The sequence below is a fragment of the Rhagoletis zephyria genome, unplaced genomic scaffold, assembly GCF_001687245.7.
Source record: "Rhagoletis zephyria isolate East Lansing unplaced genomic scaffold, Rhagoletis_zephyria_1.1 Rzeph_scaffold_00429, whole genome shotgun sequence".
Taxonomy (NCBI): Eukaryota; Metazoa; Arthropoda; class Insecta; order Diptera; family Tephritidae; genus Rhagoletis; species Rhagoletis zephyria.
Genome location: NW_016157513.1, coordinates 52,197 through 69,615, shown reverse-complemented (window position 1 = coordinate 69,615; position 17,419 = coordinate 52,197). Strand labels below are relative to the sequence as shown.

Here is a 17,419-nt window from a genome sequence, read left to right as displayed (position 1 = left end):
ATTTCCACATTAGTGGAACTGATTTCCACATGAGTGCAACTGATTTCATTGTCACATATGAAAAATATGAATTTAAAAGCGAAAAAGCTTTTGACTGCCGTATCCGAGTAGGTAGAGATTCCGTGTGTCGCAGGTTCAAATGCCGGCACATGGAGTATTTAATTGTTAGAAACAAATTTATTAAGATACAAAATTTATACATTTCACATGAAATTTCAATTTGTCAATAGCATTTTCAATCTTGATAATTTATCAAGAAAAGTGCTTTTGATTTCTGTGCTAGAATACCAATTCTTGATAAATAATAAAAAATTGACAAATTATAAAGATTTTAAATTTATCAAGTACACAGAATCGGGCTGTAAAAAACTAATATATCTCTAAAACCAATTACGCTGGGAACTGAAACTTAGCACTGATGTATATATTGCAAATGCATTGGGAAAGGGGGCGTGGCTCCTTCCTTCCATACAAACTGAACTTCCCATATAGCTTATCTCTGGAACTACTTACGCTAACGTCCTGAAATTCTACACAGCTACATTTTTTATCAATACCGTACTTATGGCGAAAAGTGGTAATTATTGGAAAGACTGCATCGATATACGTTTACGTAAACGCGCAAGTATCACTCGATTGGGAACAATTTTCTCCTAGATTTCTAAATCCCATTGAAATATTGTAACTTTGTTTTTAGTTTTTAGTAAAAGGTAAAATTTATGTGAAAATTTTGAAGAATTTTTTTAAATTTTGCACAAAGAATGGAGCTTTGATTTTTCGGGTTTCGTTATAGACTGCCCTATATCTACATACCTATTTGCATAAAATGATAGCCGTTTTCGTTGTTCGGAATAAACTCAGAAACCACTGAATAGAGTTCCGTCAGATTGTCGGAGGTTATCTGACATATGTACATATATTACATGCTACTAGAAAACTCGCTAAGTGGTGCTGGAGTAGAGCTATTTATAAAAATCGTATTTATTAACCGATTTCGTTCAAATTTTAAATGTGAGCTATGTACCTGTATGATGGAAAATTCTTTTGATAAAAATTTACCCGATTAGTGCCGCGGGAGTTAAGGTTGAAATTCATAACACGTATTCATTTTATGGTAAGCAATGGTTTTACAGAAAATGAACCCAATGGATGGCGCTGCAGCCGAAATGTATAGAAACCCCGTGGTTGGTCTGCTTTGGCCCTATGTTTAAGTTATACGAATTTAGTTTTCAGATGTCTAAATGAAGGATGGGGTTAAGTTTGTAAAAGTGGTGAATTAACAAGGAAAGATCACCGTAGGTATATCAATTGCTCCATTTGAAAGATACTTAAGAGATCACACGACTCATTTAGCAATGAACCGGAAAACTTTTCATCCTATAGGACAGCGAGGATTCTTGGCCCTCCTATAACAGAAAACTCACTTCTGTGCTCTTGAGTTTCCCTATAAGAACTTTTATTGGCATACGCATCGCACCAATGTTTTAGTTGCAAGATCATACAAAAAGATTACGCATGTTTGGCAGAGATCTCACAGGTGGAAATAAGACCATTGGTAAAGCTCATGACACCAAAAGGGATAGGTATTCCATATGGTATCACAGCGTTACTATTATTGGCCTATGTGTGAGGAGGATACTGCACCTTAGTGGTTTCAACTTAAATCAAAAATTTTGACTTTACAGACTAATTTTGTTTTTAAACGCTCTTTTGCATTGGCCAACCAAAAGCTCTTATTAGGCGCCGCGAAGTAAGCGGGCATTGGCTAGTTACTAATAAAATAATAATATTTTTTTTTTATATTATGTGCTTTTTATAAGCGTGAAACGCAAAATAATTACTATAACTGGTGTTTGGTTTCAAATTCGGACAAACTAGACAACTTAATCAGATTTTATTTTTAATCGGATTAACGATTAATTATTAAAATTAATTAATCATATTCGCAGCCAGCGATTAATGATTAAAAAAATTTAATCATTAATCGTACAGTTGACTACGTCTAATTAATTTTAATCGTCAAACGCGATTAACATTTTGATCGTTAAATGCTAATCGTTAATCATATTAACATTTTTCCAACACTGTGTGAAATCATATTCATACTCACGGAGAAAAATGGACGTTTTTGGAAAAAAAGGCGTAGCACCTCCCATACTGACTGAAAGTTTCATATTGCATATCTCATCAAATGTTTGGGGTATAGTACTCAAGCTTGGTATGGAAATCCATACATATGTATATATGTGTGTGAAACTAATACCATACTCATGGAGAAAAATGAGAGTTACTGGAAAAGGTGATGTGGCAACTCCCATGCAAATTGATTTTTCTATGCTGTATATCTCTGGAGGTGTTTATTGCGGAACTTGGCACGGAGATGTGTATACAAAATTAATTCCATACTCATGGTCAAAAATTTGCGTTATTCGAAAAGGGGGCATGGTACCTCCCATACAAATTTACTTTTTATACTGCATGTCTCTAGAGGTGTTTATGGTAGAGTACTGGGACTTGGTACTGGGGTATGTAAAATCAATTCTAAATTCATGGAAGAAGATTAGGGTTATAAGAAAAAGGGGCGTGGCTACGGTGGCCAGATGCGCTGATTTAATCAGTACATGTGCTGATTTTTTTCTGTTGTACTGATTTTTAAGAGCCCGAAATCAGTACGCAAAATCTACTGATCTTTTGAGTTTGTACTGATTTTATACTGATTTTTACATTTAATAAATACTTTTGTAAATTGTTGTAATTTACATTTACTTGAGGTTTACACGTTCAAAACAATGGTTTCTGACAACTCATACGTGCAAGCAGGTTGAAAGCATTAATTAAATTTAAACCATTATTAAAAAGGTGTCAGCTTGCAATTGTTTCGTTTCCTAGGGTTTCACAAAATAACAAACTGTTTGGATTCAACCCAACCCGATTTGCAATCACGATTTGCAGGTTTTACAGGATTTACAGGAAAAGCTGGTTTCGCCATTAATAGATCTTATGAAAGGTGGTGGTGAGTTAATCATATATTAAGTACACTGAGAAGATGACAATAAGAGATAATTTTTTGATTATAATTAAACATCCACTGAGAAATCGGCTGTCAGTATTTCAAACTTAAGACGACTACTGCTACGGTGCAATGTAAGTTCTAAAAATTCGGAAAAGGTGCAAACTACCGACTTGGATATGATATATGTAGCTTTACTTTGATTTTTGATGTTCGACCACCTGTAATTTTACCTGCACATACACATTTAACACTATTGAATTTCATTCGTACTCGAAAATTCGTTTAGCGATAATTCGGTAATATACCTTTTAGTCAACATTTTAATATGAATGTTGTATTTAATAAGCACTTCAACTAAATATGTTTTAAATTTGTAGCTTAAAATATGCAAACAGATTCTGACTCGGGCTCGTCTTCTACTGAAACTGAATGGGCTACAAATTTTTTTTTAATTCTCTCAATTTTTATAAATTTTCTAGAAAGTTTGAGACTTCAACTCACATGTCTTTTGTTATAGAATGGTTTTTATACAAATTTTAAATTAAGTAAGGAAAGAAAAAATTTTCAAAACCTGTCTATACATTTTACTACTATTTTCCTGAGCACAGCTGTACATACATACGTAATACCTTTGATTTATTTTAAAGTTATGAATTTTTATATTGACAATACTATATGTATTTAAAAGTCTATTAGTTATTTTTTGTTAAATTAATGCGCTGTTATTTGGTTGTTATATTGTTAATAATAAAAAATGCGCTTAAATATGAGCTGATTTTTATAGCTTTCTACTGATTTTTGATCCCAACTGCACTGATTATGTCACTATAATATCTGGCCACCCTAGGCGTGGCACTTCCTGTACAAATTGACTTTTTCTTGCTACATATCCCTGGAAGTGTTTGTGGAAGAACATTGAAACTTGGTATAGAGTTGTGTATACAAACTGTGTCAATTGCTCTTGGAAAAAATGTGAGTTATTAAAAAAGGAAGCATCTCGCCTCCCACACCTACTAAAAATTTCTTAATAGATATCTCTGGAAGGATAGAGAGTCTCTGGAAGTATTTTAACTTTGTTATGGAGATTTATTTTATAAGTGCCGTACTGACAGAAAAAATTTAATTTAATGGAAAAGGGTTCCGGGTTCGGCCTTATAATCTAAAGCTCTCATGATACATACCTACCTCTTGAGGCATTTGCTACAATAATGAGAAGTGGTATTTTATCAATATTAGAACCTGCCGCGGCACCTCCAAGAAAGTTACACGTTCACGCGTCGTATCCCTGGAACCATGTTAAGGTTAACTTAGAGGGATTGATATCTTTCGTATGCTTAGCGCGCAGACGAAATTTTATAGTTTTATAGTTTTAAACGGCCTAAATAACTTAACACCTATAACAAAATGGGCACAGAAATAAAATATAACATCATTAAATTATTTTTTATATTTGTATAAAAACGTGGGGTGAAACCCGCGGGTATAAGCTAGTTTTATATATAGTATAGATTAAAAGTTCTTCTAAAGCAATTTGCTAATCAAACATGAGTAAATGAGTATTTTCTTTCTTCCCATACATTTGCAGTTCTAATAAGTTATTTCGCACTTAAAAATCATGATAATAAATCTAAATCCAAATCTAAAATAAATTTCCATATTTTCATAAATTGAAAACAGATGACTTTGGTCAGCTGTTTTTCTTGCTGGCAAATGGCTGCTGGTAAAAATTTTTCCAGCAGAAACTAGCAGCTTTTCATCAGAATAAAATGTCAATTTGGACTCTCAATTTCCCCTACTTTGCTGGATTTTTGAGTACGCGAACAGGAACACAACTATCAAAACCCATCAAACTATCAATACGCGAATAAACCTACTTTTACCATTTGAATGACCTCAAAATTTCAATTTACAGATCACAATGGAATGTCGTTTCAAACCATATTCCTCCGACAGAACGCATCTATACGGTTAGTGATTTAGTTCCTGGTACAAAATATCAATTAAAAGTTGCGTCTCATAATAATGCTGGGTCTACAACGGCAGTATACAACTTTACTACACTTTCACCACAAGGAGGTGCATATTTGTGTGTATTGATTACTTCAACATACTGAATATTTCCTTTTAGTTATCTACACAACCGATCACGCGAATCCTGTGTCCCATATGAGCGATGGACCCTTTTATGCGAATTTTAAAGTGCTACTTCCTGTCTGCCTTTCGATGTTTCTATTATTGGGTATAATAGCAGCGGTTTTACTCATACGCAAAAGAAGTAAGTATAATATTCAAAATACAGTAAAACTTGCATTACTCGAACTTCTATAATTCGAATATTCTATAAGTCGAACAAAATCAAGTGGCAATAGCGTTTAGAGAGAAATATACACTCATTTTTAGTTCCATAACTCGAACTTCTCTAACTCGAATTTCTCCATAACTCGAATACAAATTTTGGCAAATGCTTCTGTAAGTCGAATAATTTGGGGGAAATCCCAATTTATGCACTTGGTTTTGTGACTTTGGTTTTTTTTCAGCGAATCTCTTATTCGGGGAAGTACTTATGTACATAAATATTGTTAAGCAAACGCTTTATTTTCTTTCTTTGTGTAACGTGACTGGGCAACTTTTTGAAGAATGGATTTTAAAACTGGATAAGCACTTGCAACGTGAGAACCGAAAGTTTTTAAAGTTTGTCGATAATTGTCCGGCACACCCAAAGCCGTCCAAAATAAATTGAAATCTATTGAATTGGTGTTCTTTCCACCGAATATGACAGCCAAATTAGGGTCGTAAAAGAAGCCTTAAGGCGTATAGAGGTAAACCAAAAACAGGATGTTACTCTTATTGATTGCATCAATCATATCTCAGAAGCTTGGGATATTGACATTAGTAAAAAAAAAATCGCCAACTGCTTAAAAAAACCAGGATTTAGTCAGTGTTCTGCATGGGACGAAGAGGACGACATACCTTTAATTTACCTTCGTGGATTTGATGAAATAAAAACTTAATAAATGCTGAATACGAAGAATGGCTAAGAATTAGTGAAATAACTTCCAACGCCGCTCTTCAGGATTACTGAAAACTCCAAGAGGAAAGTAGATTTTCTGTCACTAATTTCTGATTATTTTAATCGATTGCAAGTTTTACATGTGAACTTGATTTTGAATTAATAAATGTGTTCATTATTTAAGATGTATCTTACATAATTGTGGTTTCTTAAAAATAATAATATTCTTTAACTCGAAGTCGCAATAAGTCGAACATTTTGATTGGATAATGGCGATTCGAGTTATGGAAGTTTGACTGTACTTTAATTGTAAATACATGTGTTTTAAACATCAATTACTTGAAACATTTTTAATTTTTTTATAACCGAAAAAATAAAAAATAAATATTCGCAAGAAAACGCAGCGTTACGGTTTCGAAGAACTGAACACCAGTTAAATAAAACCTTAAGAAAAACAACAAAAATACGTAAACTATGGATGCGTAGCTTTTTTACGGTTTTTCAAAACTTTTTTTGCAACGTCAAAGAGATTGTGAGCCACGCTCTTTAGGATTCTGACAATTTCAATACAACGGATATTCTAGGCGGCCGCCGTGGTGTGGTAGTCAGTAGTTCGCGCTACCATTCGAGCCCAGTTTGCGACCAATATAAAAATTACAAAATAAAGTATTTTTCCAATAACGGTCGCCCCTAGGCAGGCAATGGCAAACCTCCGAGTGTATTTCAGCCAGCGTTGCCAAAGTGACGATTTCGCCGTTATTTTGACGTGTTTTTTTTAGCTCAATGACGTTTTGACTATTTGCGAGCGACAAAAAATTATGATTTTTGAAGTGAAACTTCTTAGGCGGCGGTATCGCAAAAATGGAAAGTGAGATTTTTAAAACTGAAAATGTTACATGAGTAAGAAGGAAGATATAGTATAGAGAAGGGGAAAAAAGAAAGAAAGCGACGTATGACGGCTATACAAAGCCACAAGCATCTTCAACGCGCATGAATAAGAGTACCTATATACATATGTAAGTATGTATGTACGTACATAAATATGTATGTTTTAATGCCCGTGTGTACATATATGTATATGTATGAACGAATTCATTTCTCATTTCAGCTCCGCCGCTACCAATCAATATATAAATGAAGCAAGCGTGCTTCGTGTAACCACATCCATACGTACGTATCGGTAGACTTTTGACAAAACAACATCTGTGCTTCCTGTAGGTTGGAATTTAGAGTAAATTATAAGGGGCTTCCATTTAAAAATTTAATTGTTTTATTAAACTTTTATTTAGATAGCATATTGAGCTACCCCTATTAATAACTACAACTCAATTAATTTCAGCTTTGAAGAGAAAATTACCTCACTCGAGAGAAGTTGTTTTGCCAAAAGTCCACAGATATGTACATTAGACTGCATCACTCCCTATACACTACTAACCACATCCATTCGTAGACCGGTTGGAACGGTCTAGGTTCAAATCCGCACCCCGTGTGCACGAAACTCGAAACTGCACTTTATTTGCGGCTGGAACGCGCTATGTTCCAGTCCGCGCCTATTTCGGATGGCACAAATTTTCGAGATTGTCACCTGGGCGGCTGGAACGCCCTAGGTTCCAGTCCGCACCTATTTTTCGATTGCACAAATTTTTGAGATTGCCACCTGGGCGGCTGGAACGCCCTAGATTCCAGTCCGCGCTTATGTACTAGAGGTTTACGCCGACAGGCCTTGCGGCGGCGGCGTGGTCAACTTCAAAAATATTCGGCGGCGGCGCACAGTGTAAGATTGGACCCATCTAGCTGCTTTTAATTCTGTAATTCGAAAACTATTGAAGATAGATTAATTTTGCACAAGGTACGTTATAAGATAGGCGAAGCTTTTTACAAAAAGTTGGTAATTTATAGTTACTGTCACGCCACCCTATTATATAACTGCAATTTTAAAAAATGCAAAAACTGAAATATCTAACTAACTACAAAGGCTAAAATGCCCAAAATTTATATTTAGAATTTCCCTATAACAAGGAATTATAAACTGACAGAAATGGACTTAAAAATAAATATATTTTTTTTTAATTATGGGCGTGGAAAATATCGATAAAAAAAGTCAAGTTGGGTCAACAAAATTCTGTTATAAGTTCAATATTTCTTGCTCTATTTACAAAAATGGGATACCATTGGAAATGTAATGAATAAGGCTTTCTATATTCAACGCAAAAATAAAGAATTTGTCTCGGTCGAGATAAAATGCAAATGAATTACTCGAAGAAAATGAAATTCCCAGTAGGCCAGAAAAAATAAAATTTCATCAAAACCTGCACTTTCCAGGAGCTAAAATTGTGTTGTTTAAAGTCTAAGAGGAGTGGCAAATAAACTGAGATACAAACTTTATCGAATAGTGGCGGATAACGGGTTTTCGGGTCTAATAAAAATAATAATTTGTTAAAAATAAGTCTAAGTCAACATCGTTTTACTTTAACATAAAATACTCAGTCCTAGTTTACTAAATTCCCAAAAACGTATATTCATTGAAAAGACCATACCGAAAAAAATAAGACTAAAATGATATTTTAGCAATTGTTGCATAAATCACATAACACCGACAAATTAAACATTGAGATTCAGTTTCAAATATACAAGTTTAAATATTATTGCGCTCAGTAATTTTCCAAATCAAACCCCGTCCCGCCATACACTTTGATTTAAATTTTTTAGTTGTTATTGTTTCGTCTTTATCAGGCATTTCTAAAAACATTCTTGACGTTGTTTTGAAATTCGGCGACATAAAATAATGTAATTAATCTTTTCTAGAATATGGAAATGATACACTGTGCGGCGGCGACGCCGGCGCGTCTGGAAACGTCGGCTCTACTGCTCAAAAGGTAGATTTCAAAGGGCCATGAGGCTACTAATCTTATCATTTCAACTCGTCAGCGTTAGACATTCGCCATGCCAATTATTCTATTTATTTCATTATTGAATTAGTTTTAAATTTAAATATTGTTACTTCCTACTTGAATTAAAATGTTGAGTGTCTGGCGCTGATTGATGGGCGAACAGAAGAAGGTCTGAGGTATATACATACATACGCACACGGATCTCTATGTTCTCTACAGATCCGTATGTACTATTTAAATTTAAAGAAATAAAAATACTTTAAAAGTTTAGTTATTGGGGTAATTTAATAATAAATATTTGCAATAATCTTATCAAGCGTTATGTTAAATTACGGAGTTCTTACGATTTTTTGCGGATTACATATTGAAAACAAGTTTGGTATATTTTTTTCCAAAAGTTTAACCCATCAACTCGAACCAGAACGGGCAGTTTTGACCCACTGTTGAAAAAAATGGCTTATAGATGATAAAAATTTCTACTAAAATATGAAGCGCCAAATTTTTCTAATGACAGCCGAATGTAATGAAAAATAATACTAATGTTTACCATAAAGTGGGAACTTTAACCATGTGTAGAAAACATTGCGATGCGAGGGAGCAAAATCACCACTAAGGAATGCTAACGTAATTATCACACAGCCACCTAGTACTTGTATACGTATGTGGGACCCCAGAATAAAATAACTTACGCCGGCGGCGGCGGCGTGGCTCGGCGGCTTATACCTCTAGTATGTACTTATGTATNCAGCCACCTAGTACTTGTATACGTATGTGGGACCCCAGAATAAAATAACTTACGCCGGCGGCGGCGGCGTGGCTCGGCGGCTTATACCTCTAGTATGTAGTTACTTATGTAAGTACATACGTTTGAATGGTTGTATACAATGTCGGAGCAGCGACGATTTTGGCAAATCGTGCTTCAAGTGCGGCCAAACTGGGCATACGGCCAAACTATGCACAAATGCACCACGCTGCTTATAATGCGTAAAACGCGGCAGCATTCCTACTAGCCACCAGGCAGGAGGCAACAAGTGCCCGGTATATCAACAGACGCTAAGCAAAATAAAGCTATGATGAGACTAGAGATGGGCAAAATACGCGATTTTCTACGTGACACGTTGTGTCAGGCTTTTTCACGCGTGAGCGTGAGCGGCTTTCTGTGAAAAATCACGTAATATCCGTGATCATGCGTGACTGAAATTTTTGCGTGCGTGAGTGTGTGTGAGTTAGATTTTCGTCAATCACGTAATTTTCGCATATGTATGTACAGTGGAGGTCAAAAATGGATGAATGGTGTTCAGTTTTTAATATTTACAATGTTTTTCAAACTATGACTTTTTTGATATTTTTTTATCAAAATATGGTTCATGCCTTAACAAAAACTATATAAATCACACTTTCAAACTTTATACAGAACTACAAAAAATTCCAAAATTTTGTATCTAAATTTCGAGCTTCTTAAGCAGAAATTTTTTCGGTAAGCAACAAGCTTATAAAATTCTATTCCACAATTTTTATTGTGCACTGTGCTAAGTTCGCCTTGTAAATTATCGTTGCTTGTTTTCACTCTTTCATTTGTTAAGCCATCATAATCAAGCGCACCTATTCCGCTGCAATTCATACTTGATCATGTGGTTGCTGGTTTTGTTGGTTTTTGTTAATAATTTTACTTTTTTAGAATGTTTAACTTTTAGGTGTGCTCGTCCTTAAGTTATTTGTTTTTGTTATTTTATGGCCTTACAACAATTATATTAAACAATTTTTAATGAGCTTGAGGCCGATTTTAATGANGAAAAGCAACAATAATTTGAAAAAATGGTAGAAGTGATAGCTATTTCGGAAATCACCACATTTCCTCATCAGACTTCTTTCAGTAGGATTCGAACCGACGATCCCACTAAATAGCCTTTATTATGTCGACTCAAAAAATAAACAATTTCAAGTAATAAAATCATTTTCATATCATCTTAAACTAAAAATTAAAAATACCCTCGTGGCTTCGACTAATTTGTAGCACATAGGTTTACTAATAATAGAACCACGCATAAAATACGCTTGTGCATTGAAAAAAACGNAAACTAAAAATTAAAAATACCCTCGTGGCTTCGACTAATTTGTAGCACATGAGTTTACTAATAATAGAACCACGCATAAAATACGCTTGTGCATTGAAAAAAACTCGTATGTGCACTGGAGAAAATATATATGAATAGGAGCGTAATATTTCAGCAAGTTTTGGCTATTTTTCTTTGGTTTATTTAATTTGTATTGTTATTTTTTTTCTAAGCATATCTCGTTATTTATCAAAAACCATGTATATATGTCCAAACTTCAATGGTAGGGGAGCCCACGATGCTAAATCGGGATTTACTCGATCGTCACCTGACCTATTGGATTTTGAAGACTATATGATGGGAAGAAAAAAAGTTCATGTGTTGTTTTTCTTTCCAGAGGTGGGTGTAAAAAAAGCAGTTACATGGATTTACTCGAGCGCGTCAGATATTGATAGTGAATATATCAAACGTGTTTCTGATGACGGAAATATGCTAATCTGCCGGTTTGCATAGTGGGGTTGAGGGTACGGAAGGGTCAAAAATGGGTGATAAAAAAATTTACTCGAACGCGTCAGATATTCACAAGGGATCTTAAATAGGCCCGAATGAACCTGCCATTCAATAATCTGACGATTCATTTGTGACGCAAGCTCGTGGCGTCTTCTTGAAGATGCAAAAAAAAATCGCCATTTTGATTTACTCGAGCGCGTCAGATTTTCATACAGAAGGTTCATCTTGATGACCAGGTCGTCCTGTTCCATAACCTGACGATGATCTGGAAGGGTTTTCTTAACCTGCCGGTTTAAAAAATTAATTTCATTTCTGAGATGCACAGTCAACCAAACATATATTACTGTAAACACTTATTATTCTATCCATGCAGCTATCATACAGCAAGTCCAGTTTGACTTGGTCGTCAATTTCTGCTACATTTTTCCCATCTGTAACAAGAAGTAATTGACAATATATATTTTTTTTGCATATTAAATGAAATTGTGTTATTATAAAATTTAGGTATTATACCTGAGTCCCCTAGAATAGTCCAACAAGTTTTTTGACAAGAATTTGAACCACAAAACACACAAATACCATTTACACTCATCGTGAATCACAAAATGTATACCTTCTTTATACCTACGCAAGAACCGCATTGAGAAAAACCCAATTTGACTTAACACATATTTCTTTCAAGCGTTTATACCTGTATCTTTACATCGCATTCGCAGAAACTGTGTTCAAAAGTATACAAAATTTGTTGTTTTATTTCGATATTTCTTTAATAATTGGTTTGCGCGATTGACCGAAATGGAAGCGAACAACAATTCAAATTTATTTTTATAATAGTTCAAATTTAAAACGGGCTGTATAAAGAAAACCAGCCTATTTTCGCTTCGCGTCGAATGAGTGATGTGCTTATACCTATTTTATAAGTGATTTCAGAAATAAAAAACCGATTTGAAATCAAATTCGAGTCAATACAATTTTGAAATTAAGACCGTATTGAAATTTGGTTTATGCATCCGCTTTGAATCACAGCGAACTGGGTCAAAGCGCATTGTGTCGATATAAACAAGGTATTAGTTAGTAAAATTTCAAAGGTTATATTTCATGTAACACCATGAGTGCTTTGATCGCCCTTGATTGCGTGATGCTATACTAAGATACTATATAAAGAGTGAGCAAGAAGGAAGCGGAGTTTAACATTTTTGAAAAAATGCGTGTTTTTCTTACATACAAATATTAATATCTGCTGATTTTAGCTGAGAAATGAGTAAAATTAAGTAAGTTAAAAAAGTAATTTTTAACTGATACTTGTTGAGCTAATAGTTACATCATGTGCTGCTAATTTTTCTTAATATAATTTTAATCCAATACTCCTTCGATTTACGATTATTTCAATCCTAATTCAAACTATTTTGAAACTGGCATTAAATTAATCGTAATCGTAGACGCACTTAATTACACATGTAATTTCATCGCCCAGCTCAAATTTATATAAAGGTTTTGATTCGCAAATGCACATACTTATGTACATTACAGCGGAGCCACATACGAGCCTTTAGTGAAAGTTAGGTTGGATTAGTTCTCACATTTCACTCGCAACTGGTATCATTTGCGAACATTTGATCCGCTGGGTATACTTACAGTCATATGATTGTGACAAATAATATGAACGAAAAACAGCTTGACAATCTTTGTTGACGGTTTTCGTCATTCCGGCTTGTGGAAATCGCCAGATTATATACTTCCCGTTACCCTTCAGCTGTATGCTTCATAATAAAAAAAAATTAACCGCGCTCGAGAATGTCCAGGTAACGTTTTTTGCAAATTTGCGACCCTCCCAATCCCTTGCGTCACGCTCAAATAGTCAGATTATTGAAATGCACACTTTTCAGCATGTAATTAACCCACCATTTCTTAATCTGACGCGCTCGATAAACCCACCTATAAATTTTTTTTACTATTCTGATCAGCTCTCCTATGCGTGCAGCTCTACATAGATGGCTTAGATTTGGCAGAGGTACTCAACAGGACGCAGGGTACCCCCCATATGTTAATCTGACGCGTTCGAGTAAATCCCCGAATCCTCTTTTGGACTCCCCTACTATAATCTTTGTACAAACGTTAAGAAAATTCGACAAAGTTTCATAAAATTTGCGGGCTTTTCAATTCGATTTTGTAAAAAGATTTTTATTATGCAGTTTTGTATACCATGCAATTTCAGTATAATAAAGTGCAAGTTAAAAGTAGCTAGGACTTATTTTATTTCTCCATACAAAAACAAGGTCAGTGAAAAAATGCTTAACGCTTTCCGCTTTTCTTTGGGCCGCTGCGAGCATAAAAAGTTTAATTTACCGTGTTTATACGATGCACTAATTCGCGTTAACTTAAACCATTTCATTTTGATACGAAGTATAAACCAGTGGCCGGCAAAAGTTAAACTGTGACTGTGTTGGTGAGAACAAGAGAACTGCTCCGCATGAGCAACCCAGTAGGAAATTACGATAATTGAAAAAAACTTTAAGTTATCGGTCTTCAATAAAAAGATATAAATACATATATTTAACACATACATATGTACATATATGTGCATCGCGCATTTCCTGTAAAAGTATCATAATCCCAAAAAAGCAAAAATCGGGTTACAAAAAGTTAATCGTGCCTGGTGATATGGAGAAATACTAGTGCGGATGGTTATAAATAACAAAGAAAAATACGAAAAACGAGAGGGAGAAAGCACTATCGAGAAATGGTCCAGTCCCGTCGTGTCAGGTGGAGTCATCCCACCCTTCTACGTGAACTCCACGCAAAGCCTTGGGCGTTGTCATGACTCCTCACCTTCTTACAGCGTCCCTAAGCCTGACACAAGTCCGTCCAACAATCAGTCAGTCATTTCACGTAAGTTGTCGTTGCGTCTCCACACTCCCTCCTCCCCTCTGTTGCACAAGTGCAACACCCACACCAAAAACCTGTGCTTAGCACTCCATAACAGGGCTGAATACCTATCCAGAACAAACAAAAAATTTCACTCCATATTTCTTCTTTTCTATCTTAGCTCTACAGTTCACAACTTTATTATTTCCTTTCTTTGTTTTGTATAAATCCTTAAGAGTATCTCTTAATGCTAACTAATTCCTACTGGGCTAACTATTACATAAATATTTAAAGTATCTCTTACTTTGACCTTAGTTTACTGCACTTAATCTAATGTTTTTCAATTACTCCATTAACAGTGAAACCTACGAAATCCTATATATTCGTACCTATTACCGATGTCCACATTAATCCTAACTCAACATTTTTAATAGTTTTAAACTCAATATTTTCAATAATTCTAAACTCAATATTTTCAATAATTCTAAACTTGATATTTTCAACAATTCTAAACTCCGCCTTAGATTTTAATAATTAACAAAAAAACCTGAGAGGAATGTATCTGCCTACCTATATACATATATACCGGGCAATTGAATATATTTATATACTTATGTAAATATTAAATATGTATGTACGTTATAGTAAAAAGAGAAATCAATCAAATCGTACTCACCTTGGTCTCCAGCGATGATGGTACCAGCATGCTGTCGAGAACCTGTGTGGAGTTAGAGAATTTACTATAAATGGTCATACATACATATTCCCTCCTTCAGCCTACGCTCTGAGGTCTTTACCTACTGCCCTACTCACAGTATTAACACTCGCTCGTGGTTCGGGGCATCGAGCGGGTCATAGTACCGCGCGACAAACTTAATTATTGACACAAATGCGGATTAAAAAAATTACTACATACAAAAACTAAAAATTAATAATAATCATAAACTGACCAAAAATATCTAATAAAGTGCTATGCCGTCTAAAACGGGGATTGCAAAAAGTGTGCAAAATATAACTTGTGTACCTATGTATAAGATACTACATACGGGCATACGTACATACATACATGCAAATATTCATCAGAGTATGTATGGGCGTATGTATATGCTCATATATGTCTGCTCATAAACCANTGAAACAGCAGTTACAACTGAAAAGATTCTTTCTTACTCAGCGCTTGAATTGGTTAACGTAAGAAAATTTTAGAAATTGTCCTTATACTTTTTAACAATTATATACCATTTCACTCCACATCACATCTTCAGAACGATTAATTACGTAAGAATGTCGAATATTCTTGAATTTTGATCAATTATGCAACAATAACTGCGTCAAAAGAAAATCCCTTATTTATATGAAGTGTCCCTTTTTTCCCTTTTAATAATTTTTGATGCAAAATATCCCTCAAATAGGGAAATCTGGCATCACTGGCTTCGCGGCGGCCCGCGTTACCCCGCGCGATTGGCGCACACACCACGTCACGCTACGCCGCGGCCCCCCCTTCCCCGTCTCCCACCGTGCTGTAACGCAGGTAGATTAATTTTTTGTATACGTTGAAATAAAATTTTTATATATTTAAACATCGAGGGCTTATATTCAATAATACCCTCTATCTGCACCGTTTTCACAAAGATGAGATTCTGATATAAATATCCACCTAAGCTTTAACCGTCATCAGTGATATTAATGCTACCTTAAATAACGACAGGTAATAAGTCCCACATGGTTTCTAAAATCACAAATTAGTTTTTGTGCAAATTGCAGATAGAGGGTATTAATGAATTCAAGCCCTCGATATTTCACATTTTTATATTTGTAAGTTATTAGAAGCAGGGATCCAAACTTGGCATTTGTTCCCATTTTACTTCAAATCTCACTTAATTTTCCAATTTGGCACAAAGTGCAGTTTCTTTTTCTCAACTAAAATTTTCTAATTTATAAAGGCTATTCAACTGGTTTATCTTATTTTATCATTTCACTTTTGTTTGGAAAATGTAGCTTTATTTTATTGCTAAATGTGAATGAGTAAAAGGAATTACACCTTTCTTGGCACTTTTATTTTTCTATTTGGTATATTTTGGCACTTTTTTATCCTCAATATGGCACCTGACAACTAAGGATAGTTGGCAACCCTGATTGGAAGATTTCTGCTTTGTTTTGGGGCAACAACTTGTCTGCAGTAAAAAAGCATATAATTTGTGTTTCAAAAGTGTGTGAAAACTAATCAATTAACTTATATGATCTCGGTTCCGATATTAAATAATCAATAATTGTTTATACCCGCATTTTGGCACACTGGCTCGTTGAATGTGCCATATACTAAATAGTTTCGCCATTCTCCTCAGCTGCTTCTAAATGATGGCGTCACAAATTTCTGGCGGAGACATGAATACAGTGTAAGAAAATTCTTTTTATATAATTGTTTCCTTATAGAAAGTTTGGTTTCTTTTCCACCTGAGTTCGTTCAAAATATGCTAATTTAAAACACAGAATTCTTTCAGTGTTCCTCCGGGGTTTTTGGACATGGACTGTTTCTTCAATTTAATAGTGTTCGCTTTATTTTTGTGGAAACGGAACATGTTTTGCAAGTTATGGATCATTTCTACACTATTTCTTCAAAAATTTCTCGTATTCCAGCTGGGCGTTTAGTTTTTCGCATCGTTTTTTACATATTCGTAATTTAAATTTTTTAAATAAAATCAGTGGGTGGTAGTTCATGATTGTGTGTGGATTAATATCACAACACTGAGGAGTTGGCTATAACCTTTTTCATCTATTAAAAAACACCACTTACGGGGCAATATTTATTGTAAGAACAACATGTTTTTCTATGAATCGACATACTTTAAGCATTGTTGACGCTATTTCCATTTGAATGAGGAAATAGCGCCAATGACTTTATTTAAAAATTTTTTTACTTTATTTCGCTTTTGAAAATGTAATAATGTAAATTGGCTTTATTTCGCACCAGGGTGGGAAATAAAGTCAATTGGCGTTATTTCCATTGACCTTATTACCTGTCACCCAAGTTTGATGTAGCTAGGACTTACCGTTGATATTTGCAAAATTTTTTTTT

The 17,419-nt window shown here is 34.6% G+C and overlaps 1 protein-coding gene across 1 annotated transcript in view; it reads left to right on the top strand.

The window, feature by feature from the left end:
• Positions 1-17,419, top strand: part of LOC108359648 (Down syndrome cell adhesion molecule-like protein Dscam2) — a 235,765-nt gene that overhangs the window by 176,177 nt on the left and 42,169 nt on the right. Inside the window, exons 16-17 of the mRNA XM_017611583.1 lie at positions 4,926-5,089; positions 5,142-5,288. Coding sequence (XP_017467072.1) covers positions 4,926-5,089; positions 5,142-5,288 — 311 coding nt within the window. The remainder of the gene's footprint in view (positions 1-4,925; positions 5,090-5,141; positions 5,289-17,419) is intronic.